General features: G+C 41.1%; 1 protein-coding gene across 4 annotated transcripts in view; it reads left to right on the plus strand.

The window, feature by feature from the left end:
• RUNX2 (RUNX family transcription factor 2) overlaps positions 1-24,017 on the plus strand; it is a 232,995-nt gene that overhangs the window by 97,934 nt on the left and 111,044 nt on the right. For all 4 annotated transcript variants that reach the window (XM_061146847.1, XM_061146849.1, XM_061146850.1 and 1 more), the window contains exons 4-5: positions 8,549-8,705; positions 15,163-15,267. In XM_061146847.1, the coding sequence (XP_061002830.1) occupies positions 8,549-8,705; positions 15,163-15,267 (262 nt within the window). The remainder of the gene's footprint in view (positions 1-8,548; positions 8,706-15,162; positions 15,268-24,017) is intronic.

Consider the following 24,017-nt stretch of genomic DNA (forward strand, 5'->3'; position numbering starts at 1 on the left):
CTGGCCCTTTCCTCGGGATCCCCCAGCTGGGCTCGCCGCGTTAGTGATCCCGCACAGATCCTTCCCACTCCCACTTGTGCCCGCAGCCACCACCGCGGCCCGTGTCCCCCTCTATCCGTTCACCACCCCTCGAGCCTCCCGGCCAACGTCCCGACCCACTCCTCTGAGCCGATCTCCCCTCCCCCAGGAATCCCCCGGTGCCCACTCTCGGCGCCGCCGCCGGGACGAGCTCCACCCCGCCCCCCACTCCTCCGGGGCGAGGATACCCGGCGTTCTCCCCTGAGACTCCCGCGCCCTGGTCCCCGGCATCCCGGCCGAGCCTGCACCGCGGGCCGCCGCGCCGCCCCTCCTCGGGATTCCGCGAGCTCCTACCCTCTCCTCCCCTCCCACCCGAACACCCTCCGCGGGTCTCGGCGCCCCCTTCTCTGACCGGCTTGCGCCTTGGCTGTCCCGGCCCTTCCCGCGCTCGGGGGCCGGTGTTAGTGGGGTGCCGGCGCCGGGCGTTCGCGCCCGGGGCGGGGCGCCGGGTGCCGGTTGCTGGCGGCGGCGCGTGGGCCGCATTACGGGTGTCCGAGAGGGTCCGGGCAAACTTAGGGACTCGAGGAGCGAGTGATGGGAAGACGGGATGGGGGCGTCCTCTCAGCCTGCAGACCCGCGCCGGTTCCCGCTAAGGAGGAAGGCGGGGCCGCCGGGGTAGCCGCGCGCCCGGAGGCGGGGGAGCCCGGGAGACCCGGGAGCCAGACCCTCGAGTGCGAGGCGGCGCGGGCCAGTGGAGGGGGCGGGGGCTCGCCGCGCCGCGAGGCTGAATGGAAACCTGCGAAATGCCTTCGGCTCGCCCGCCTGGAAAACTGAGGTGACACTGTGAGATTCGCCTTATTCTTTCTTTTAAGGACTCAGACCCCAAAGGTTCCCTCGGGCTTCTGAAAGGTCGTGGGAGGCTCGGGTCAGCGACCTGGGCGCCGAGGCAGTGACTCCCAGGCTGGAGAGCACCCCCCGCGCGTCCCGCGGCGGCCTCCTCGGTCCGCCTGGCCCGTTAGTCGGAGGGCGGATGTCAGCAGCCCCGAGTCGCGGGCAGCGGCTCGGCAGGTTGAGGGTTTGAGGGTCCGGAGCCTCTCTGTGATGCAGTTGGGGTCCCCCCCCCCCCCGCCCCGTCCCCGGCAGCCCTCGCCCCCTCGCAGAGCCCCCAGGGCCGGGAGCGCCCCGGGTCGCTGGAGAGACTGGGTACCCGGGCCCTGCCTCCTCGAGGGATTAGGCGCTTGGGATGGAGGGGGTGGTGAGCCAGACGCGGAGGAGAGGGCTCGCAGAAAGATGCTTCCGGTCCAGTCTAGCCTCTGAACCCGCGAAGGTGGGCCTGGGTCCCATGGGTTCTGGGATTGTGGAGAGCAGGGTAAACCAGGCCTTGGGGTGGGGTGGAGCGGGGAGGGAGGAATCCCGCCAGTTCCTCCCTTGTGGACCCTGGGGCCAAACTCCCACGGGCCACTGGCAGTTCCCTGCTGTTGACCACCCCCCTGCTCCACGCACCAGTTCAGATTCCGTGTGTGGGTGGGGTGGAACGAAAGAGGAGTCCAGGTCAATTAGAGCTGGTTATCTCGCTAGGTCTTCTATCAGAGCAGGAATCAGAATGAATTATTATGGAAAGGGGATGTTGCATTCTGGGTCAAGTTTCATTTTGCAGTTGGCTCGAGAAACGTGTGTGTGTGTTTTAACCGTCCCATTTCTCCTTTTATAAACCACCCATTTTGTAGGTTAAGCGTTCCTTCCTTGAAATATGGAAAGCTCAGAATATAGGTGAATCGTAGAAATGTGGATTTTCACGTGAGAGATATCTTTTACAATTCATCGTCCAAGGGTCCAGAATTTTCTAATTAGCCTTATGTGAGAGTGGAAATTTGTTTCCACCCACCTCTCCCTCCCCCCCCACCCCCCAGATCCCCTCAAAACACAAACAAAAAGCCCTGGGCGAAAACACCAAATAATAAAAATAAGTAGATATTATATATGTAAAATGCCAGAAGTCAGGATATGAAAAAATTAAGGCTCTAGATGTTTGATATTCTGCATTCCGTTAGTTTTGCTAATCATGGTTTTAGGGTATAAATGTCTTGAACTCTACTCTTGCATTTATGGTGCTGAATTGATTCTGAGCATTAGTACTTTGACTGGAAAGGCTCTTTTTGGCATAAAGATAGAATGCAATTTAGTTTGAGCTGTTCTCAGATGTTTTGGCTATCTTTAGGTTTTCTCACTACCACCCTTTTAAAATTATTTTGAAAATAAATTGCTTTCTCTATTATTCATCATACTTATTTTTAATTATAGAGTAATTTTACTTTTAACCAGTAAACAAAACCATAGATAACACATGGCCGTATTAAATTGAATGTTTTAAGTTGTATTAACTGAAGGATAAGTTGAATTAACCTAAAACTTGACTTTCATGTTTTCCCACCTCCCTAAACTTGTGTTTAACAAAATTCAAATAGTGGCTTACAGCTGACATCCACTCTGTATAGAAGTTTTGTCTCTACTGAAAAAAGATGTGTAGATACTCGGAACATCCAGATTTTGACAGTATATTTTGTTTGTTTGTTTTCATCTGAATGTTAGTAAAATCAACCTCTTTTTACCTTACTTTCGAGATAAAAGTCTGTGAGCGGTAGACTATCTAGACTCTTGCAACATAATCAAATACATCTGCAAAGAAGTAATATGAAGAAGTCTCAGTTTTAAAAGTGGTGACAGCAATTTGGCTATCATATTCAGAGCTATGTACAAAGTAAATTATAGTGTTGTTGGGTAGATAGCAGACAGGTAAATATATTTAATATAGAACTTAATTGTTGAGAAGTCTGGTATTCAAATCAATATAATATTTATTGAGCCCATATTTTATGCCGGTGACACTGAGCTCCACAAAGTAGAAGATCAGAAATGAATTCAGTAGACTGTGTTTTGATATGTTAACTTAAAGCAGTGCTTCAAAATGATATTGGTAGTGTATTGCATTAAGTCATGTCATGTACTAGCGTTGTTCATCTGATCTTGTTTTGGAATTATACGAGAGTACTTAATTCATTTATACGCTGACATGTAAAAGTGCAAAAACAACTTGTATGCTTTAAACTACACCAAGTTGTTTATTAGCGTTATATTTTTAACAAAGTTCTGCAGTTTTGAAATGTCCAGTCCTCCCAGGTGTCAAGGAAATGGAAATAAATATTTTTAACGTTTTTCTCAGGTGTATGTCACTGAAAGCTTAAAATAGTTAAGGCATACTATTAGAGGATCCCAGGCCCTTTCTGTCTTGGGTAGTTGCAGTGATGAGAAAGCGATATGCAAATTCATTGTATTAGTTAATGGTCAGGTAGAAATAGTGGGGAGAACATGTTAGCCCTGTAGCCAGTAGCACCCTTGTAAGTTAGACGTCTGTCAGCATTTTTATCCTGAAGCTTGGTGTTCAGGGTTCCTAACTCAGTTGCTTTAAATAGCTTCAAGCTGAAACACTATGCAGAAATTTTAAGTCCAGATGTGGTATTTTAAAGTTAAAAGTAGTGTAAGACTATTGCACTGCTTTAAGTTAGTGAACACTGGTCTGTATATTTACCAGGATCATATGTTTTTCTGGCAGTGTTAAAGAAAGAAAATACATTTTTCGATATATGATCTATTGCTCATAGTTAATTCTGCATGTTTAATAATACCTTTCAGTATTTGTCACAAGTAGGGTTTCAAAATGATGGAGCAATTTCTATTTGAAAATAATTTTTTCGACATCATTGGCCATTCTTCTCTTCATAAGCAAGTATGTAGCTAATACCTATTTGACATAATGAGTTGTATTTTCCTGACATAATTAGTGATCAGATTTTATGTTTGTGTCTTTTCAATGTAATTATACCTAAACAAAGAAAACAGGTTTTTAAGCTTGTTAAAACTTTGCTAAACCTACTCTGAGTTGCTCTGCAAAACTGTGTACATCATAATAGATTTCAAGTTGTTTGAAGACAGGCTTATTTCTGTGTTACACCTTTAGATGCAAGAAAAATTATTTAAAATTAAAAATTTTAGGATTGAGTATATATAAAACTTACTGGTAAGGTAATGGAAACAAATAGTTTTAGATGAAAAAGAAATAAATTAAAAAAACTTCTATTTGAAAACAGGCATGATAAAATGTCATTCATTATTTTCATCCTTTTGGCATTGCTGTTTTTATCTTTTTAGAATTCCAGAATATCCGTTGTTTGATGCTCTAAATCAGCTTGATACATGGCTCGTGAATTTCTGGCTTAAACTGAAATAATTCCCATCAAATTTCTCTTTGACATATAGTATAAAAATTAAGAAATGCTATTTTATATTGTATTTACTCTTTTCTCTATGGTTCAGTCAGGTTTTTCTGAATTCTAGGTTAGAGTCTAAAAGTAACTAATATTTGTGAAACTTTGTGATCATTTATTTAAAGTTGTCTTTAAATATTTGCCATAGGAATAAAACTTTTCCTTTTTGCAATTACTCCCTTACCTTTCTTTTTATTCCAAAGATAGATTTGGTCAGATTCTATCTTGAAAAATAATTATATTTCAATTTTGCTGCAAGTACAATGTGTCCAAGTGATATTGGTCTTTAGGAGTAATTGATTAGCGAAGACTTGACTTCTGTCTATGGAAATGTCATAAGCAATTTAAATTTCCATATAATAAGACCACAAAAACAATTTTAAGGGCCTGAGTTACTTCTCCATTGCTCCTCTTTCAGAGTAGCTCACAGATTTAGTCAGAGGAAACCTCATAAAAATTTTCAATAGCGTTTTTAGAGTTAAATATCCTTTTACTTTATTTTTCACAAGCTCTGTATCATGTGATTTAAATGCTAGTTATCGGTGAGGTGCGCTAAATAAAGGAACTTCTTTCTCTTCTGAAATGTCAGGACACAAAATTACTTCCCTCTTCCCCATGAAGTTTCTTGAATTGGTAGATTTTATGTTTTAAAAGCACCTAGAAAATTAACTGTTAAAGTTTCATCACAAATTATTCTCTGCAGAACAGAACTTTTGTATTGGGTGGTGTGGAAACAAAATTTTGAGTGCTAAACTAACTAGTTAAAAGGTGATTTTTGATTGCTCTCTACCCCTTAAAATGTTTTCCATTGCTTTGTTGGTGCAGATGAAATGTGTAAAAATTTCTTGATTCTTTTGGTTTTCTTTTAGATAAACACAGTTGAGAATCTCCAAGGGAAACTTTTTAGCTTCAGAGATCTACTTCTTTTTTTTTTAAACCCTCAAACATATAATTACACTTCTGATTGATATAAAGTCATTTCTCTGTATCTCCCTTTTTTTTCCCTCAAAAAAACATTAGTCAATCTGATTTGGTAGAGTGAATAGCAGAAAAAAAAAAAACAAAAAACCAATATATTTAGCTACTAAAATAGAATTCAGCCAAAACAGGAAAAGTTATCACTATATCTTGTTAGTTAGCATTTTTTTTCCAGGCCAAGTTGTAAGCCTCATAGAAGATTCACACAATTTGTGATGACCTATTTGTTTTGTTATTAAATGTGATACATAAAACATACCATTATTTAATATGGCCATTATTATACTGCTTAAGCAAAGAAAAATGGATTTATGTATTTCACTCTTAGGGATCTTTTCTTTCATATTTTCCCATATTGAATTAATTTTCCTTTTCTTCTAACTAAAAAAAAAATCCATTATATTAAAAACATGCAGTAAAATAATAATGTCCCAGAGCTCTAAAAAATCTTTATATTGGGGCAGATTTCTTCACTTTTTTTCCGGAAATTTCGCCAGCCTGGAGTGAAACCCATCAGCTGTCCTATATCTCTCAACAACACCAAAAAACATCTCAGGACATGAAGTAAAGAATTACATATTGAATTGAACCCTTTAAGGATGCTTATAAGGAAAAGCCTGTGTTTAGCACACAGCCGACTTGGAACAGAAGTTAGCCTGCTCATCTTACTAAAAGCACATCATTATAATTATACTCTATACTTATGGTATATCTTCTACATTTTACAGACTTTAAAAAATTATCTCCAATTTATATTGGAAAACTGTAGTTTCAGGAGATGAAGTTACTTGCAATCATGGCAGAAGGGTAACAGAGGTGGGGGGGAAAGAGGGGGACCTCTTGATTTTTAGTGCATTAATTCTCTTCTAAAGAGTCCCAACTTTTCTGCCTTCATTAATACATTTACTGGTTCCATATTTACTTTGACATAGAAAGCCACACAGCAGGTGTTAAAACACAATATGCTGAGTGTAAAAAATGTCAAGCATTCAAATGAATACTGGCAAACACAGTCAGTTATTTCAGTATTTTTCAGATGTGCACATTTTTGGCCTTGTGACTTTGAAAAGTTGATGAGTACATTGCCCCCATCAGGGGTACAGCATTACCTGTGTTCAGTAGCCGCTTGAGGCACTAGATCAAGTATGCAAGAAGGAAGTCATGTTCTCATGGGATTTACCCTTGACCTGGGAGACTTCTCAGATTGAATAGAGTAACCATATATTCCGGGTAAAGGACAGTGGGCATGATTCCCTCTCCTCTGGGATGGAAAAAGTTGTCAGAAAACTAGTTTGGAGCAAGGGCATATTGCCTCTAGCTGGGAGTGCTGACTCAAATTTTAACTGGTTCTCTCACAGACTGTTGGCAGTGGGATGTGATGCTCTTTATGGAGCTCTTTCATTTATTCACTTCAAAAATATTTATCAAACACTTACTCTGTGCCAGGCACAGTTTTGGGAGCTGAGCATAGAGTGGTGAACAAGGCAGATGAAGGCCCTTGCCTGTTGTAATTTCTTGTCTCATATAATCTGGGCCCCTAGAGAGAGTCTCTTAGCTTTGGGCTAGCATATCAAAGGGAGTAAGATGGTCATTCCTATAAGTACATTGAAATGAGGATTACTTGAGTACAATGGGATGCTGTAGAAGTGGGTTCTATAATTTGAGGACAGCTTTAAGATTTTAAACCGAATAGCAGAGTACTAAAGGAGGCATAGAACTGAGAAACAGCCTAAAAGAACAGTAAAGGTGAAAAAAACATTGACATTTTTTTTTTTGCTTTTGTTTGTTGCGTTGCTTCCCTGGCTGGAGCCAAGGGCAGAGTGGAGGGGTGTTGGAGCTGGCTTCCTCGGTGGGGGAAAGGCAGCTCTAAACTATAGTGATTGTGTCTGTTTCATCATGCTGTAAGAAATCTGCTTTAATGAGAGTTATGTACAAATTGTATTGGGAGCACGGAATTAAATGCTTTGGTGTGCTTTATGGACATCTTGACAAAAGAGGGAGGAACAGAAGGATGAGGGTAATATTTGCCAGACAGGCAAGCACACATGAGTATTGTCATTGGAGGGTGGTGGGGTTACTGCAGTTGGAGCCATGGCTTAGTCACCGCAAGGGCATCTGGAAGCCGAATGAGTAAGAGATGGAAATCATCTGAATATTATAGGATCCTGGAAGTTAGCTGCGAGAAAGGATATTATTAAGAGACAGGCCCTTGGTAATAGGTTTAAGAATAGTGTGTTTTATGTATGACGGCAAAGACTCTGCACCGACAGTCCCTTCCGGGCTCCATGTTAATCAGAGGCACCTATTTGCAAGTTAGCTGACCCCGGTTAAAAGTGTGTTCCCTGGTAGCAGTGAAAATGTTTATTAGCCTCAAAGACTGATTATTCTGGATCCTGACTTTCCCTAGTTAGCTGGCTGCAGGTTAACTGCTGAAGATTAAGGAGGCAAGTATGTCATTCCAAGATGGCAGATAGGATGAGACAGAAGTTTGGCTAAAGGTGCATTTTCTGTCTGTACTACTCGTGTCAGTGATCATTTTCAGCCTGTTACATGTCTCTATTCCTGTACCTAGACTTTAAGCTCATGATGGCTTTGTATATTCCACTGGGTCCCACTGCAGAGTGGGCATTCTGTCATGATTTGCAGTGTGATTGAATGCTGAATATCCAGCTCAGAGTAAGGATATGAAGTGTAGTTCTGGATACGACACCATATTTAGGTTTCTCTGTAGTCAGAAACTGTAAGGTTCCCCCTAAATATCTTCTCCCATAGAGCTGACCACACTTCCTTTTTTTGCGGGGCGGGGCAGGGTGGGGGGGGGGGCTTATGATCTGGCTGAGACCACACCTCAGGGTGCTCCAGGCTGCAGACAGGCGGTGCCTTAATATGTACGATGCCGTCTGCACATGGAGCATCAGCTTTCCTTCTGTGGCATAATTCCTATGGACAACTTAACATGGGGATTTAATAAAAATGTACATGTATTCTGTGAAGAGTCCAACAACAAATGAAGGAAACTTTTGCATGCCTTTGAAATGGGTGGGCCCTGAAACGTTGGTCTGTTTGAAGTGGCATCCGAACCCGTATGCAGATGCCTCGTTCCTGTCTGCCATTCCTGGTCTGGAGCCCTAAGTCCTGGTACAATGCATCCTTTACGATGAGACTATATTCTCAGTTCTTCAGCTTTTCTGATATGCCATTATTGCTGCTATCTTTCCTGTTTTATGTAGGTGGTAGCCCTCGGAGAAGTACCAGATGGGACTGTGGTTACTGTCATGGCGGGTAACGATGAAAATTATTCTGCTGAGCTCCGAAATGCCTCTGCTGTTATGAAAAACCAAGTAGCAAGATTCAACGATCTGAGATTTGTCGGCCGGAGTGGAAGAGGTAGGTCTCTGATTTTTCACATGGATAGTGGAATAAACACGTTAGGATCCTCTGATGAAATGTACGCTAAGTCTGTATACAAGTCAGCACCTTCTACTGAATAGAATTACTGAAAGTTTTCTTTAAATATGTCCAGATGAGGTTGAGTGTTTTAGTGAGTACTCAGGCCTTTTTCATTTGTTTTATGATATTGAAAATTCAAACAATGTTTTCAGAAGGCCCAGTTCCTAATTTCACTGGGTGTGAGCATATGAGGTGGAAGGAAGAACAGTTGGAGGTTCAAGTTCTGAGTTATGAGGAGCCAAATAACTGCGTACATTCAGTGGCAAAGGGCAAAGGAAAGGGAGTGCATTGGATCAATTTCCTGGTAATATCAATTTTGCTCTGAGTTGTAGCAAGGACAGCTAGCATAATGCTCTTCACTTGTCACATATGTTACCTCTGTGGGATTTAATTTACTCCTATAGGAACTTATTTAAAAATCATAGGCTTTTATAGAAGGCTTTTCATTTGAATAAGTGAATAATGTATTACTTATGTTAGAATGACTATGTGGAATTGCCTAGACAGATGAATGATCGGGACTCTAAATATTTCCACATTATTTAAGAGTTTCCACCATCCATACCCCCCATTCGAATATTAGGAATCCTTAAAAAGATCATAAAAGGGAAAATAATCCCTTTTAGGGTTTTCGTAGCTGTTTCATAAATGCGGTTAATATTTTTTTAAAAAAGTCTCAAAGAAAACCAGATTTCGGCTTTTATTTACTTATTCTGTGGCAAGACTTTTAATCATCATTCATTAGAAGTATTATGTTCATTTACTGATTGATTGAATCTGACATTTCCATTTTAAGTATTTTGATGAGAAGAGGGAAAATAGACCACTTTAGGACTGGAGTGAAATAAATTATAAATAAATTATAAAGACCTGTGGAATGACTTCAACCTAGGTTTGTGTTAGGAAATGAGAAGCATCAATTTTTAAACCATTTCCAATAATTGCCCTTTAGTTTGGATCAGATGTCAAATTATTACCATTGTAAAAACTTGATAAGGGAAATTCATGCAAGACTGTTTCCGGTGAGTAGTTTTAGTTTACTTTCTAGGAACAGGGCCAAGAAGTTGTACTTTTTAACTTAAAAAAAAAAAATGATGCATGCTAATGAGATACTGTCACTGAAGGTTTGAAATAAAATGAGAGCTTCTGGTAGAATCAAAACTCAAGGGGTTATTATCTCTGCATCAGGTTTAGTTCACTTTCATTAAAAGGAAAAAAAAGATACATCTTATCTCACTCTTGACTGATTAGGTGTAAAGTGTGTATGTGTGTGTATTCATTTTTCCCCTCTGTTACTATGTAGGCCCACTGTACAATTCAAATTTCTTTTTTTCTAGTGAGAATCAAGAGAAATTTGAACATGATGATTTACTTGTATCTTCTGAAGGGCATCTTTCTTCTAATGTAATATTACTTTGTTGAATTTTAGTATTTAGAAGACCAGGCGCTATACATCATTTTACAGATACAAACTCAAGTTTTCATTTATCTTGCTTTTGTATGATATAGATGCTGCATAACTTTTCTCTGATCAGTTTGAGAAGAAACTATGGCAAAGTGATAGTGTACTTTGTAAACCCTCAACATATTTATTTAAGAAACTTCAAAGAGAAACAAAGGGTGTGCACTGTTTTACTATATTGGCTTTCTGAGTTTTGGCTGGTTTCCCAAATAGCAATTTTTATATTTAAAAAAAAAAAAAGACAGACTTAACTGCTTGCAGACTTTTCACGCATGGAAGATGAAGAAAGCTTCTTTTGATGAAGTGTAATTATGTCCAAACAGAGCTGACCCCCTCCCCCTATATTTCTTATGATCTTAACTGAAGAAAGTAGGATTTTTCCTTTGAAGCAGCCGGGACTTGGTGGAGGATCTGAAATGCCACAGTCTGCTGCCAGAGGCAGGATGGAGAAATTGGTCCAGACTTGTCTTCGAGACTTAGATTGGGGGTGGGGGGGAGCGAGTGGAGAGAGACAGAGAAATTGATGTATCACTAATAATAGATTTTTAAATCAGGGTGTTAATATTATATGAAAGGAAACAGTAATATCAAGCTGAAATGAAGAGGGAAAAAGGACAGAGAATACTGATGAGATACTACCCTTTTGAAAAAGAAATGGGTCAGTCCTTCAGTGGCAGGAAACCCTTTAACCTGCCCGTATACCTGACCTGCTTTCTGACAGCCCCTTTCCAGCTTCCTCTTTGATTTTCACACTTCTATATTTCTCTCAAATTTTTAAGTCTGGGGCAACAAGAGGCTGCCATTGTATTTGCTGCCCAGCTATTTACATTTTCTATTTTCAGTAGCATTAAAAAATGAAAAAACAGCCAGTTCCTCAAATGCTACATTTTTTCATGGGTCGAAAGATACACTCTCAGGAATTAAAAAAACAGTTTTCAATTTATAAAGCAGTCACCTTGCTACTTACTCTGGCATTCTGGGTTATCCGAGGACCACAGCTTTTGGAAGTGCTTTGGAATACGAGTAGAGCATTGGTGAAACTTGGATTCAGCGGAGAGTGGCTTACATTTTTCAGTTGTCTTTTCTCTTTTTCTCCTTTGTATTTCAAGCAAAGTATTGAAAGTGACTTTGGTCTTTAAGTTTTCTTGGTGTGCTTCCTCACTTTTGACATGAAGCGAGTTGCTTTTAATTTACAAGCACTTCTAAACACCTGTAGTGTGCAAAGCATGGTACTTTGTCAATTCCGGATACAATCTGTGCTTATAGTCTTAACTTTCCCCACTATTTCTGACAGCCCCTCGGGCTAGGTTGGAACTGTCTTTCAATGACAGGTCCTATGTGTATCTCAGAAAATATATGACTTGAGGACATATTGCAGAACTAGTTCCTAGATGAAGCTAAGGATGCTACAATTAGTTGTCTAATGAGTGCTAGCTCCCTAAGTAAGAGCCTGCATTTTTTATCACTTATGGAGAGTATTAAACAATGGGATTTGGAACAATTTTTTTAATTTAAGGGAGTAAGTCACGAATACTCATATAAACATTTGACTTCAGAAATGTATCACTGTTTATAGGGACAAGAGCAAATGACCTAGTTGGGTGATAGTTTCTGGAACCATTAGGTTCATATTGCTTCTGAAGGGGCAGTAAGAAGTGGGAGGAACCTCCTTGGCTTTTGTTTTAGTTGTTAAAGTACATCTTGATTCTTAGGATTTGATTTTAGAAGACTTCAGTCACACTTTCATATCGGTTTCCTTTCTCTCAGACCCAACTCTTTAAAATAAGTCTTTATAGAAAATCGGTTCTGTTGTGAATATTGGATGGTGAATTTTATATTTCACCTTCTTTTGTTCTATGTGAGGTGTTTCTATGAATTGTGGAGAAGCATCAATGCATTTTAATATCCAGAGTACATTGTGAAAGTCTCAAATGGCAATATTCTCAGAAATGGTTTAGGTAGATTCATGGGCACTGTCTCTTGTGGTTGTTAAGAATCATTAAGGACAATTGAGATGTGTACATCCTTGATTTATGAAGATTCGTGCCATGGATGACAACTGTCTTCTAAGCACCACTCTTGAAGCACTGTTAGAAACACAGTCCTGGCTCATAAGCCATTGATCCAACCCAGAATGGATCTTTTTTTTTTTTTTTTTTTAAATGGTTTAATGCAAATTGAGTTTCATTCTAGGAGTTCAACCCGTTCACTCCTCCAGATCTTCCCACTGTTTTTTTTTTGTTTGTTTGTTTTTCTTTCTTTTTTTTTTTTTTATTTTATTTTATTTTATTATTTTTTTTTTATTTACATGTATTTCCAATCCCGATCCCCCCTCCCACCTCCCTCTCCACCCGATTCCTCTGGGTCTTCCCAGTGCACCAGGCCCGAGCACTTGTCTCGTGCATCCCACCTGGGCTGGTGATCTGTTTCACCATAGATAGTATACATGCTGTTCTTTTCAAATATCCCACCCTCACATTCTCCCACAAAGTTCAAAAGTCTGTTCTGTGTTTCTGTGTCTCTTTTTCTGTTCTGCATATAGGGTTATCGTTATCACCTTTCTAAATTCCATATACATGTCCAGAAACTATAAAACTCCTAGAGGAGAACATAGGCAAAACACTCTCCGACATAAATCAAAGCAAGATCCTCTATGACCCACCTCCCAGAATATTGGAAATAAAAGCAAAACTAAACAAATGGGACCTAATGAAACTTAAAAGCTTTTGCACTACAAAGGAAACTATAAGTAAGGTGAAAAGACAGCCCTCAGATTGGGAGAAAATAATAGCAAATGAAGCAACAGACAAAGGATTAATCCCACTGTTTTAAGGTCCTGATCTGGATCTAGTGGCTTTCTAATTCAACTTTCTAATCTCCATTTCTGTAGACTTTCAGTTTTCTGTGAGTAGTTCAGACTCCTGGCTGCCTTATTCTTCTGGTTACTCTTAACATTTATAATAAATCCTCTGTTCCCTAACCAGATAATTAAATTTCTTAAATCCATGTAACATTCAATATATCATGGATGAAATACAGAATATCAGTGACACTTTAAAGATAGATGATTTCATCATTCTGGCTGACATACTTCATTAGTAGATTTCTATTTGTTTCTTGGTCTGATAGAGCTGTTTGGGACACATGTAGCAATAAATTACCTATTAGTGTCTAAAAATGTTCTCTAACAAAGTCGAAAAGAAGAGCATTAATTTTAGGGTCTGGAAGACTTGGTTTCAGATCCTGATTTTTTTCCACTTATTAGTTGTGTGGTTAAATTAGTAAGATTCTCTGAGCTTCGGTTTCCTTATTTGTGAAATGAGGGTGATAAACCTGAGTGGGTAGGATTAAATGAGATAACGTGTATGAAGTGACTGGTACTTCATAGGTTTCTAATCAATATTCATTTTCTTCACATTTCCCTCCCCCTGCCTTTCTCTCTTTCTTTCCCCCACCCCACCTTCTTGGCCACAGGGTAGCCAAAGAGACTTAAAACTATATATGCCTAGTAACAAATGATATGTGTCTTAAACACATTTTAGGAACTTACATGGTCTGGGTTGAAAAGAAAACCCATTCACTAGACTTGACAGCCAAAGACCTGTTCTACATTAAGCCTACTCTACAACCTGTTCCATATTAAGCTTTGAAAAGATTGCATTAAACTCTGTGTTGCTACATATTGTTTAAGATTTGTGTTTTGATTTCATACCCTCTGCTTTCAGTAAAGGGAAAAACAGTCTTTGACCAAAAAAAAAAAAAAAAAAAGCAAAAGGAAAGGAGCTTTTCAAAGCTCTGTCCCAGGAGCAGGCTAAATGAATTCTCTGGCCTGAGATTGCTGAATGTTTTATTGAGTCACTGCTTCACGCCCACCTTTTCCTGTCTTGTAACAGTTTGCAGTTTTGACTATCTGACATGACTAACCGTCGCAAATCTAACTGATTACAACTGTCAGTGAGTCTGGGTAGCAGTCTGGTATCTTCTGGAGAAAGCAAACAGCCAGATCTGCACCCAAACTTCTCCCCATCATTTTTGCCACCCTTCCCCCTTCCACCCCCCCAACCCACCCCCGCCTTCATCACCTCTTTTTAGCTCATTAATTTGAAACATCAAATGTACTTTTTCAGTGAAGCACACTCTCTGCTGAAAGCAAGTGTTCATATTTACATTGGGAGATGTCATGTACATTTAGCCAAAAATAAGTTACTGTCAGGGAGTCATTTCAAGATTGCTCTTAGAGGAGGAGGTATGTTAGGGAAGGGGTGGGCAGGGAGGAGAGAAACTTTGTTCCAGTAATGATGAAATCATCATACCACAGGCACATTAAGGCCAGGACGGGAGACACTGGCTCCTGTTAAAATGATTCCCATAAGAATCTTACTCTTTCATCTTCTCATTGTAGTGCAGTTAAGCAAATGAAATGCTAAAGCCATGTGAAGTCAATAGCATAATCAACAGTGATTTAGTATTGTTCTCTCACGGGGTCATGACCTAATCCTAAATAAAGACTTCTAAAATTGTCTGCTTGGATGTGTTCCTGATGTTGTAGAAAAACTGAAAGCAAAGAGAACCCTCTTCAAGTGGTCCAGAGTTTTTGTTTCTATTAGAGCTCTTGCTACTGAGCAACTCTTTTTTGAAATTGGAGCCTCCTTGTACAAGACTGCCATGAAGATGAGGATTTTTGTGTTCATGAGCTTAGTGACTGTCTAAAATGGCCATCAGAGGGTTTCTCATTAGAATAAGGAGTCTTGACCCTTGTTCATGTTTGGTTACTTCTTCAAAGATGCTTAAATGCAATGTAGACATTCAGTTCAGTTCAATCGCTCAGTCGTGTCCAACTCTTTGCGACCCCATGAAGACATTAGTACTGCCATTTTACCATCAATACTGTCTTTTTATATTCACTGTGGATTTTCCTTTTTCTATCTGCAGGCAAGAGTTTCACCTTGACCATAACTGTCTTCACAAATCCTCCCCAAGTAGCCACCTATCACAGAGCTATTAAAGTCACAGTGGATGGACCCCGGGAACCCAGAAGTAAGTGCTTGCCTTCCTTTTGGAAATGGGAATAGAGTTTGTGGAGACCCTGTGAGGAATTTTTCCAAGATAAGTTAGTGCTACTTTCACGTGAAGAGTTTCTTTGCCAAGTTTGCTATCTGCATATATTTTTACGAGGGGCAATTAGATCTTCACAGTTAGTGGAAAATCAAATTACACTTTTCACCTTTGCCTCAAAATTGCTAAGCCCAACATAACTTTGTGAATTTCCGTTACTCTAAGTTTTTTTGCTAAAAGATTCTGCTCATCCACTGGACACAATAGATGAGGCAGAACAGACCCACGAGAGCTGAGGAAGAAAACAATAAACTGAAAAATCCTGAGCTTAGTCAAAAAGCTTTTGTGTGTGTTTCCCATGGTCTAAGAATGTGTTTTAACTTTTTAACTCGCCCACTCAATTCCCTTTATAGAGAGCACACTGCTTAATTACAAAGAATTTATTTGCAAATGATAACTTGCTTGATTGTTACAACACTGTTGTTTGCTCATGTTCTAGTAATTGCCATAGATAGTTTCTTTAGCAGATAGAGTCAAGCCAGATTTAAATCTGCCTTGGTTTATTTGTCTCCTGGGCCATCTGGAAGGTTGAACCAGCATCATTTGAAGGCCGTGCCCATCATCCATTTGGGCTAATATGCATTTTCCTCTTACATCTAAATTAAAACAGGTTTACTCCCTCCTCCGCCCCTAAAACTGATTTGAACATACTTACCAGAGCCTAATTTAAATATGTTTAAGGATTAAAGATTATTTAATATATACAACCTTAAAAATTCCGTGCCAATGGAAACATCATACAAAACTCTGCCTTTGATGAGTGAATCCATTGGAGATGTAGCCATTGTGTTTTGAGAGTTTAATTTGGCTTGTGGTGGAGGGACAGCTGGCAGAAATCTTTGTTATATAATGATACACCTGCCAAGACAATGGCGTAGCTCTTCTGCCCCTAAAATTGAGAGCAAAGGGCTGGTGAAGTTTTGTCTCCCCTCTGCCCCTGGGGCCGCTTTGTCCTTGAGCGATGGGAAGACGTGTTACCTTCCGCTCCTCTCGCCACTGTCTCTTCTCACGAAGGCTGACTGCTCGCCCAAACTAGAGAGGTTTCCTGCCTGAAAAGTCGGTCTTTGAGGTTTTTCTTTTCTCCTCCTTTCATGTGTGTGGCGTTCTTCTAGGTTTCCCAACGTTGGGAGCGCTGGCTCTGTCCGCTGAGGTTAAGAGTGTCCTGTTAGGCGGTCGCCACACACAAGTCTCTGGCTGCCCCGTCTCTGGTGCTCAGGGCCAGTGATCATGCAGTGCAGGTGAATGGATCAGCATAGGGCTCTCTGGCCTGATTTCGGATTTTTGCCTGACTTTTCTGGACCGCTGTCCATCTGGAACGATGGCTTAAGAGGGAAGACATCTAGCATTTTATCTGATTAGCCCCCCGAGTTCCTGAAAAGGCAGGGGCATCTCTCTTAATAATGCACCAGGCAGGATGGTAGTCTTTTCACATTTAACACGACTAATACTTATCTCGTAAAGATGTTTCCTGCTGATCTCAGCTGCTTTTCTCAGTTCTTGGAAAAACCATCATTGTGTGTGTGTGTATGTGTCTCTGTCTCTGTGTATATCTCCAGATGCTCACACGTTGATGCTCAGACATGATGGTTGGGAGAGGAAGCCGGGGAAGGCGGGTGCTGCCTCATTCTGAAAGTCGTGACAGAAGAAGGAGGTAGAATAGCTTTGGGAGAGTCACTTCTCTTTCAAGCAAGGGTAGTATCACCTCATTCCCAGGAGGCCGTTGGCAGAATTAACAGTTGCTAGGCCCAGTCCCTGTGAAGACAGAGAAGTGCTCTGAAAGCAGTGAGAGTTAGGGATAGAGCAGACAGTATGCATGTGACCTGAGTTTAGGCTTTTGATGCCGCTGAAGGTGCTGGGGAGAAGCAGGTATAGAAATCGAGTGGTGGACCACTGCTCTAGATCTGCTCACAAACCAAAAATATCTGTGCAAGTGCGATGTCGTTTCTCTGACATCACAAGGTGACTGGCCAAACTCAGTGTCTGGCTGTGTCTGGTATCAGTAACATTTTAATCCTACAACCTGTATTCTCAGCACGGGGTTATTTCCTTCTGCTCTGCTCTTGGCCGTCTGAACATTGAATGTTTGTAAGTAAAACCCTCTTCTCAGTATTGTTCTTTAGTTTTGAGACTCCCAGGTGTGGAAAATGCCCAGGATTTTCAATTTCCTTCAACTGTGAGTTGAAGGCTTTTAATTGATAGGTGTGTGTATAATGTTAAATGAAGAATCCTCTAGAACATGGGTTGGCAGACTTTTTTTTGTAACATGCCAGATGGGAAATGATTTCAACTCTCTGGGTCCTATGATATCTGCCACAGGGACTCAACTCTACCAGTGTAGCTCAAAAGCAGCCTTCACCAATACATAAACAAATGGTAGTGGCTGCATATCAATAAAGCTTTATTTACAAAAAGAGATGGGGAGGGGGTCAGATTTGGCATACAAGTTGTGGTTTGCCGACTGCTGTTCTAGACTTCTTCAAAGTGCCTTATTGTCTCAACCGTTAACAGAGAAGAGCTTTAGGAAAAGCCTTTCCTGAAGGGAGGAAAAAAAAAAAAAAGACAGTGAATGCAATTGTTTTAGAATCGTCTCCCACAAAATTTTAATTCTGTAAGTAATGGTTGTCATTGAAAGAGTGTACGTCTGTTTATTACTGCAAAAGTTTGAAGGGAATGAGTATTTTACTGTCTTGATTCCTGTTAATGGAATTTCACTCCTTCTTCAGAAGATCACAGTATAAGTGGAAAAGGCTACTTCCGGCAGATGAGCTGTTTGAACAAGGACAGGTTCCGGGTTAACTGGTTAGGTCTTTACTCAGCAACAGGACAGTGATTAAGGGTGTGGGCTTTTGCATCAGGCTGTCTGGATTGAAAGCCCAGGACACCACCGTTCACCAGTTGTGTGGTGGTAGGCAAGTGACCTAAGTTCTCTTGGCCTCAGTTTCCTCCTCTGTTAAAATGAGAAAAATAATTAATAATATAGTGAGAAGACTAATAGTAGTATCTTCCTCATCCGTTGCTGCAAAGATGTTAAGTGAGGTCATGTATCTAAAATGCACAGCCCAGGGACTGTCGGGTAGTAAGTGCTCAGTAAGCATGAGCTATTATTACATCAGTTTCAGCGTCAGAAGTTTGCTGTAGTTTCTGCTTAGAGTACACTTCCAGGAAATAGATACCATCTAGCTTCTGTTCTCTCGGGTAATATTTTTTTCTTTTCTTGCAGATGGCTTTACTAATTTCTGCTCATTAGTAAATGACACTAATAAGTATTATAAATTGTGCTGGAGCAGGTATTCATGCTGCCTGGGGACAGCTGGGCAGAACTGATGATAAACAGTTTGTTCACAGCAAAGTCCAAGAGAGGATGCTAGGGCACTGATGCCGTCCTCGGAGGCCTCACTTATCAGCCCATCTGTCAAGGCGTGCTTTTCACTCAAAAAATCAGAAAGGGTTCATCCTTGTATGTTTTCTGTCTCTGGCAGCTGAACGGGTACTGTCACATCACAAACAACTCCTTCTCTTAATATACACATCTGGCACTGGCAGTTGGACGAACTTCATAAGAGCACATGATCATCACTCATTACAAGATTAAAAAGTACCCCATGGCATCATTGATGTTTTTTAACTTTGATCTTTTGCAGTTGTGATTCATCTCAGTTATAAAACTTCACTTTAAAGGAACACAGCCGATGACTTATTAGAACCTTCATCTTAAGTAGCATAAACATGAGAATGGTACACATCTTTACGAAATGTCATTTATTTTCTCTGCCAGCTTATCAGTTTAAGACATGACATCATACTTAAGATCCCAAATTTGTCAGCCTTGTGTTTAGGCAAGGCATGTTGACCTTCTGTTGGCAAGTTAGCTCTGAAGAGGTACTGCCGTATGTTGCCAGCAGAAGTCAGTGGAGCAGCAGCAGCTACAGTAATGCATTTGGATGCCTAACTCTTTCAAACATCAGTTTCTATTAGGATCTTTTGTTTCACGTATGCAGTCGGTTCCAACTGCAGTCCTGTTGAAAGAACTTCTCCAGGAAGTTGAAATCTTGCTCAGCGGTGTCATATTGTACTGTTGTGGTTCTGAGTTAAGGAGGAAGACTGATGGAAGGGTATTATTGGCTGTGCAGAGGATGGAAAAAGTAAATCACCTTACACAGTCAGAAGTCTTTTTATTCTTTTGCTGCTCTGTCAGTTATCTATTGCTAAATAACAAACCATCCCCAAACACAGTGGCTTAAAATAGCAACCAGGGAATTCCCTGGTGGTTCAGTGGTTAGCACTCCGTGCCTCTGCTGCAGGAAACCCAGGTTTGATCCCTGGTCAAGGAACTAAGATCCCCAAAGCTTCCTGGTATAGAATAAAATTAAATAAATAAATAAAGACCAAAAAAAAAAAAAAAAGAGAGAGAAAGAAAACAGCCACCAGTTTATTATTTCTCACGACTCTGTGGGTTGACTGGGGTTCATCTGGATGGGTTTTCTATGGTCTTCCTTGCAGTAAGATGGCAGCTGATGCTGGAACATGCATGATGGTCTCAGTCCCTTGCCTGATGCCTTCATGGGGTGACTGGAAGGTTGGGCTCAGCAGGAAGGAGGCAACAGCTGGGTCTCTCTCTCTCTCTCCTATAGTTCCAGAGCCTCACCCTCTCCAAGTGGCCTTTTCTAGCGGAGTCTGACTTCCTATGTGGCAGCTCAGGGTTCCCTTGGGTGCAAAAGTGGGAACTTTCAGGCCTTTGTAAGGCTTCTGAAGGCTCAGAATTGGAGTAGAGTCACTTCTTACATATTCTATTGGTTAAAACAAGGTACAGGTGCAGCCTGACCTTGAGGGGAAAAATCTTACAAAGATGAATGATGGGGATGGTGGTTCACTGGACCACCAATGTCACCTACTTCTCCATAAGTGCTTATATCAGAAATGTCATTGCTGCCAGAGGAGAAATAATTTTTTGAGGTACCATTTCCTGAAAGGTCTTCTGACTTTTTATTCTGGAAGACATCTAAAGTTCTGCAAGGTGACCCCAAGTTCCACTGCTAGTAGCTTCACTCTGAATTAGACCAGTTTGATAATTACCGGATGAATATAGGGTGGGTGATACCTTGTGGTGCTTGGTATCAGCAGGTCAATAGCAAGTCAGGCCAGATCAGTCCTCTTATGGGAGAAGAATATTAGATATTTGAACATAAAGAGGTTATTTGCCTTGCTTGGCAGCTGGGTAAATCTGTAGCCAAAGTATCTTATGGATCCTCAAATGAACAAGCCTGGTGGTTTTATACTCTCTATCACTCAGCTTTGCAAATTCTCCCTTGCCAGTACACCTGCAAATCTGTTACCTAATGCACATGAATGGGCTTCTAAGAGCTTCTGGGTGCTGTGCCCCAGGGAAGTTACTCTCCAGGAGAGACCAAAGCCATCATCTGTATCTTTGCTACTGGGACACTTTTGGTCAGTGCTGGCCACCTACCAGTCCTGAGCTGGTGTGAGAAGGGGAAAGCCCCATGACCTGGCTCCTTTCCTGCAGGCTTGGAGAGCATGGCTGCAGCCCTGCTCTGCTCAACTCCTTTTGTGACTTCAGTTGGGCTAGCGCTTCGGTGATGGAGAACCTTTCTGGGTATGCAGGGTACCATGTGTGTTTCAGGGCTGTCTCAGCACTCGGCTTCACCAGCTTGTCAGGCTTGCGTCCTGCAGCCAAACTGTTTTCTTTTCCTGCTTGCTTCTTGTCACCTGTGCCCAGTTCATTGCACATTTTTAATTCTTTGGAGAACATTTTATTATTCTACATTCTGTGCACTTCTGATTGCAGAGGTTTTACTTTATAAGCTGAACAGTTAAGACAGACTTAAATAAAACAGTGATCCGGGCCCTGAAGCATCTCATTTTTCTCCCATGCTGTTCCACCCAGTTCTTCAAAAAAAATTTTTTTTAATGAATATTGAATATTTCCATAAAGACTATTTTTGTTCCTGTTTAAAATATTGTTGTTGTTCACTGTTCTTTAGTCACTCAGTGGTGTCCGACTCTTTGCGACCCTGTGGACTGCAGCATGCCAGGCTTTCTTATCCTTCACCATCTTCTAGATTTTGTTCAAACTCATGTCCGTTGAGTCAGTGATGCCATCCAACTATCTCATCCTCTGTTGCCCCCTTCTCCTTCTTCTGTCAATGTTTTCCAGCATCAGGGTCTTTTCCAAAAAGTCTGCTGTTCACGTCAGGTGAATGAAGTACTGGAGTTTCAGCTTCAGCATCAGTCCTTCCAGTGAATGTTCAGTTTAAAACTTTTGTCCACACCATGCAGCATGTGGGGTCTTACTTCCCTGACCAGGGGTCAGAAGCATACCCCCTGCGTTGGAAGGTCAAGTCTTAACCACCGGACCGCCAGGCCAGTCCCTCCATCCAGTTCTTCAGCCCCAGAAAGGGTGGCAAGAATCGTGGTCTTGACATTCTCTATTCCTCATTGCAGATGGTGTCAGGGCAGCTGGCTTTTATCCTCCACTGCTCTTCACCCTGGTTGGGTGTAGGACTAGACTTTTAATGGAGCCTGGCCCATGATCTTTGCTTATTTATCAGTGGTGGATGCTGACATAGAGCTTGGTCAGATGTGAAAAAGGATGGGAAACATGTAAAGTGTGTTGGATGAAGGGACAGCAAAATTGTTTTAAAGCTGTTTGATTTGTCTGGACACAGTTTGTGTGTTCAAATTCTTGCTATCTGTGAAGACAATTTGAGAAATGCTTGATAAGCCTCGTACCACACCCCTGATGCCACAGGCCTGAATTTTACTCTCTGGTTGGAAGTGTTAGTAAAAAAAAAAAAAAAAAAAAAAAAAACAACCCTTAACTTTTTTTTTTAATGGGAAAACAGTTTTTTTTTATCAAATGAAAGATTCTCTAAATTCTATAGGGCTTTACAATTTTTAAACGTTTCACATGTGTGATATTTTTTAAAGATTTTTTTTTTTAATGTGGACCACCTTTTAAAGTCTTTGTTGCATTTGTTACACTATTACTTCTGTTTTATGCTTTGATATTTTGGCCACCAGGCATATAGGATCTTAGCTCCCCAACCAGGGATTGAACCCACACCCCCTGCGTTGGAAGGTGAAGTCTTAACCACTGAACCACCAGGGAAGTCCCTACACATGGCTTTTTATTATCCCATAATAGCCCCTTTTATTCCTCCCTTACTCCTGCATGGCCCGTCCCCCCTTCCTTCTTTCCACTGGTCACCACGAGTTTGTTTTATATATCTGTGAGTCTGCTGCTTTTTTGTTTTATTCACTAGTCTGTTGTATTTTTTAGATTCCACATATAAATGATATCACATAGTCTCTGTTTTTCTGTGTCTGACTGACTTCACGTAGCATAATGCCCTCCAAGCCCCATGTTACTGCAAAAATGCCCTCCACTTCTTGGCTTGCAGACTTCCTGTGGTTCTTCCCTGTCTCTGAGGTGCCCAAGGAGTGGCAGTCAGGGGTCCATGCCACATTTTGATATTTACAAGGCAGCAACCACAAGCAGCAGTTTGATGGTCATAAATATGCATCCTTTGGTCACTAAGATCCAAACCATCATTGACCACCTTTGACTTAAGAGAATAATCACAGTTTAAAAAAACGGTTCCCTTTCCCCTTTTCCTTAAAGAGGATGGTGAGGGAGTCAAAGCGCTGGTGGAAGTTAAGTCTGGTGGTTGGTAGAATGTACTCTTGAGAGGAGCAGTTTTAAATCTCTTGCAGTACTTTTTTTTTTTTCTGTTGACTGACTGTCAGGAGCTGGGAAGATGGCCAAGAAGGAAATGACACATCGAGAGGCATTTTGTGTTGTGCAATATTCTGTGGAACTGATGCAAGGCTATATGGCCTGTTTACACATTCCTTCGCTCGCAGACAGCATGGCAGTAATTGAATTCAGCAGCACATGGCATGCTGCAGCAAGGAGCCGGGCCTTCACATCCTTTCATGGCAAATTATCGCAGCCGTTAAAACACGCGCATGTCCCTCCTTTGCACTCTCCCCTGGCTTCTTTCTCGGTTCTGAATGTGCTTTCTTACTGTATGCGACTTGTGTTCACAAGCAGTGTGGCTTTCCCAGGTAGAGGTCCCTGTCCATAGACACAGTTCCCATTGATATATTTACTTCTCACTAAATATAGCAAGCAGCATGGCAGGATTTCAAGCTATATGTGCTCTCAAAACACACCGACTGGATCCAGGTGTGTCACTGGCTTATATCTCACTGGAAGTCAGAAGTCATTCATTCTTAAAACAGTTCTAGGGACTTGAGAGAGAGAAAAAAAATATTTTTTTGGCTTTATTTTATAAAGAATAAATTTTCCTTCCCCAGAGAAAGAATTTCCAGTAGATCACCGAACTACTTCTATTTTGCTTGTACTATAGCATTTGCTTCAGGAAGGGCTGGACCAGAGGAAAATAGGAAATACTTGAGAATAACAGAGAAAAAAGATTCATTATGTTGCTCTTCATATTCATACTTGTCCCTACCTAGTATGTTATAGGATACCTTTATGATGTCAGCTAACATCATAGTCTTGTCATAGACCTGTCTTTGGTCTTCATATAAAATCTCTGAAGTTTTTATTTAGGCAAGCGTGGAAAATAATTGCTCACTTATTGAGAAACTCTTGGAAATTAAGGCAGTGCATAAAAAATACATAAATT

Source organism: Dama dama, chromosome 7 (assembly GCF_033118175.1).
Source record: "Dama dama isolate Ldn47 chromosome 7, ASM3311817v1, whole genome shotgun sequence".
NCBI classification, from domain to species: Eukaryota; Metazoa; Chordata; class Mammalia; order Artiodactyla; family Cervidae; genus Dama; species Dama dama.